At 40.2% G+C, this 3,659-nt stretch overlaps 1 protein-coding gene across 1 annotated transcript in view; it reads right to left on the reverse strand.

Annotated features, from left to right (window-relative positions):
- The window catches only part of LOC107745487 (photoreceptor-specific nuclear receptor-like), a 3,537-nt gene extending 1,760 nt beyond the window's left edge, over positions 1 to 1,777 (reverse strand). The window contains exons 1-4 of the mRNA XM_016559378.1: positions 1,645 to 1,777; positions 1,204 to 1,354; positions 883 to 986; positions 528 to 800 (exon numbers count right to left, since the gene is read on the reverse strand). Coding sequence (XP_016414864.1) covers positions 528 to 800; positions 883 to 986; positions 1,204 to 1,354; positions 1,645 to 1,735 — 619 coding nt within the window. The 5' untranslated portion in view covers positions 1,736 to 1,777. The remainder of the gene's footprint in view (positions 1 to 527; positions 801 to 882; positions 987 to 1,203; positions 1,355 to 1,644) is intronic.
- Between the last annotated feature and the right edge of the window lie 1,882 nt (positions 1,778 to 3,659).

Below are 3,659 nucleotides of genomic sequence, written 5' to 3' on the forward strand. Positions count from 1 at the left end.
ACACCCGGAGCAGTGGGCAGCCATTTATGCTGCGGCGCCCGGGGAGCAGTCGGGGGTTCAGTGCCTTGCTCAAGGGTCTCACCTCAGTCGTGGTATTGAGAGCGCTGGTAATTCACTTCCCCCACCGACAATCCCTGCCGGACCTGAGACTCAAACCCACAACCTTCGGGTTACAAGTCCGACTCTCTTTCCATTAGGCCACGACTGCCCCCAATATGCACCCTTTAGGGATAAATAAGGTACAAATGTGTACCTTTTGAAGAGGTACCACCTCAGTATCAAGCTGTTGTACCACTAAAATTGCAATTTTTGCACATTTTTTTCTGAGAGTGTAAAGAGGTTTCAGGCTGCTTTCCAAGGCACCATAACATCATAAAAAGATCTACAACAAAATCAAATTCAAAGGGAGCTTTAGGTAAACATTAGAAGTACCTTGTTACCATCAGATCTCCAAGATTTCGGGAACATAGGCATGGTGTTCACCAACAAAACTTTTCTAAGTTGAACAAGGTGGTCTCATTCCTTACCGTCCTCTGGTTCCAGCTTAGCGCAGGTCTCAGCTGTCATCAGGCTGGCCATGAAGCGATGTCCATTCTTGGGGCTGTTGGAATGCTGGCTAGTATCTGTGGAGCTGATGCTGGAGCTGATGTTGGAGCCCAGAAGTGGGCGGTTGATCACAGTGCAGGTGGACGAGGAGGTGGGCTCCAGGGTGGTGATGAGGTGTTCCTTGTCATTGCCCACATCCAGAGCATCTAACCTGACTTGAGAAGTGCTGCGGGGCTGACGCTCATTCTGAACAGCTGAGAGGAGATGGACGGAAAGGTTTAGAAAATGAAGACTACGAGGAAGAAAGTGAGGAATCCCTTTAAGAAGTTGACTCACCATCCTTGTTCATGCCAGCTTGAAGGCATTTCTTTAAACGACAGGCCTGGCACTGATTCCGATGGGCTTTATCCACTGGACACATGCCTGTACCAGCTTGACATCTGTAAATTTCAATAAGGAAGGTTATGGAAGATTCTACCTTCAAGCTTCTCTGCTCCCAATTTTGAACACTCTAAAAAAAAGGTACAAAAGATAAGGTACTAAAATGCACCCTTTAGGTGTTAAGAAGGTACAATAGTGTACCTTTTAAATGGGTACTGTCCCAGTGAGCTTTTGTACCTTTTATTCTGAGAGTGAATATGCAAGGTGTTTTCTCACCTGTAGATGAGTCTGCGCCTCACACTTCGCTTGAAAAAGCCACTGCAACCATTGCAAGCATATATCCCGTAGTGTTTCCCGCTGCTAGTGTCAGAACACACTTTACAGAGAATTCCCAAATTCAGGACCTTGCCAGGAGCAGGGCTTTTACCTGGGAAAGCATAGGAAACAAATCTTTGTTATTCCAGGTCACAATTGCTTATTCCCAATCCAATCATTAGGAGTTGATAATCACAAGACAGCATTTACTTGGCATGCCAACTGCCATTTCATACTTGCTGAGGTAAACCTTGCTTGAGAATATTGTATTTTAGGGCTTTCTGTAAGATATTCAAATGGAAATTCAAGAATACCAAAAAAATTGAAAGGTCCTTGATTGCAAGAGTCTTTACTCTTTGTTGCATGTCCACTACAAGCTAAACTGAAGAAGCAGTTACTCACCCTCTTGGCTGTCATCCATAGAGTTGCTCCTGGAAGACTCTGTTGGTGATGCAAAAGGTATCATGGACATTTCTGACATTGGATCCTCCATTTAATGTAGTGTAAAAGTGTACACTTAGAAACTGGACACATGCCTGTACCAGCTTGACATCTGTAAATTTCAATAAGGAAGGTTATGGAAGATTCTACCTTCAAGCTTCTCTGCTCCCAATTTTGAACACTCTAAAAAAAGGTACAAAAGCTAAGGTACTAAAATGCACCCTTTAGGTGTTAAGAAGGTACAATAGTGTATGGACATTTCTGACATTGGATCCTCCATTTAATGTAGTGTAAAAGTGTACACTTAGAAGGATTAGGCTTTTTAAGGCTAAAATATCTGTCCCAGGTATGTTGACTGGAATCCTAGAGGGTCCTCAAAGAGATCCGCCCAGCCCTGAGAATTGCACCAATGTTAGATGTTTCTTCAAGGTCCTTCAGTCTCTATCCTGATGGTCCACTCTTGACTCTGGGTATCTCTGTCCTTTAGAACTTCTTGTCTGTTGCTTTTGTAAAGTGCAGTGAGGTCTGTCACCTCCTCCTGGTGCCGGACAGTGAGTGACTCTAAGGCTACCGTGGGCTCCCTAAAGGAAGACAAAGGGATTAGCAGCAAGCGCTGTGTAAGCAAGTGCCTATTTGTCATCCTCTTAATCTTTACTGTCCATCTAGGGGTGGATCAATCAGTCACACTCAGTATTAGCTCCATCTACAACAAGTGTGGAGAGAAACAAACAAAAGGATTGGGGTTGAGTCATAACTCTCCATCTATCTCTCTCTTGCTCTCATCTCTTCTCTTTTGTGGGTTTCCCTTAAAATTGATGACTTCAAGAATTCGGTTAGCATCACACCTCCAAAAATGACAATGGCTAACTATTGATTGATTTTTTTATTTGGTGACTTGGCTACAAGTGGCTTCTACGTGTCAGTAAGTAATATTGATTTCATGGGTTAACACCTGTTTTTATTATGATCATTGATCCATAAGGACATTACTTAGTTTTGACTACACACAATACAAAATATGAAGGAATGCTAACATCTACTGTATCTGTATCTAAAATTTTTGATGTGTCTCTTCATATGAAAATGAATCATATTTCTTTTGTACAGTACATAGGCTGTAGGGAACATCTGCTAGGGGATTCTTCCCTAAAGTTTTGTGGTATTTCATCATTGTTTAATCCTTAACTGTCCACCAGTAACAATGAGGCAATGCTAATCTCTACTGGCACCAGTTAGCCAAATCTGCTGGATTTAAATCTTGTCGCTGCTCAAAAAAATGATGTCCAGTAATGTGTCCAACAATAATTGACTGTGGCATGTTTACCTATAAGGACACTGACATTCAAATAACATTTTTATGATGTCATGATGCTTGTTCAACATCAGTGTTTTAGGTTAAAATTTCTATGAACTTATAAGGGAAAGTATATTTTTGGTGCTGTTATTGGTCACATTTCTGAGTTTATATATGTATGTTTGTATGTATATATATCATTTTTAATCACATTTGAGCTTTTTTACATTTTACATAAATAGTCCTGATGTAACAAAGGATTTTAAAAACATACAAATATTCCATTTCATATTCCATTTCTCAGTCAAAATAAGGTCATAAAGGTGAATTGATTTGTTCATTTAGGCACAAAATGTTTTTTTTTTTTTGTATTTTGTATTTCTTTTTATTATTATACATTTTTATATATGTTTTAATTTATTGTGGTGGAAGTGGGTGGGGGGAAATTTACAATTTTGCATTTGTATGAAGCTTTTTGTTAATGCCTTGGAAAAGTTGATAAAAAAAAAGGTGTGAATAACAATTATAAAACAAATTAAGCAGGATAAAATAATATAAAGTGAAAAGTGACGTGAGGTGACGTGTAGCCAAGTATGATGTCCCATACTCGGAATTTGTGCTCTTTATTTAACCCATCCAAGTGCACACACAGCAGTGAGTAGTGAACACACACACACACACA

Source organism: Sinocyclocheilus rhinocerous, unplaced genomic scaffold, assembly GCF_001515625.1.
Source record: "Sinocyclocheilus rhinocerous isolate Xijiao unplaced genomic scaffold, SAMN03320098_v1.1 scaffold4964, whole genome shotgun sequence".
Lineage (NCBI taxonomy): Eukaryota > Metazoa > Chordata > Actinopteri > Cypriniformes > Cyprinidae > Sinocyclocheilus > Sinocyclocheilus rhinocerous.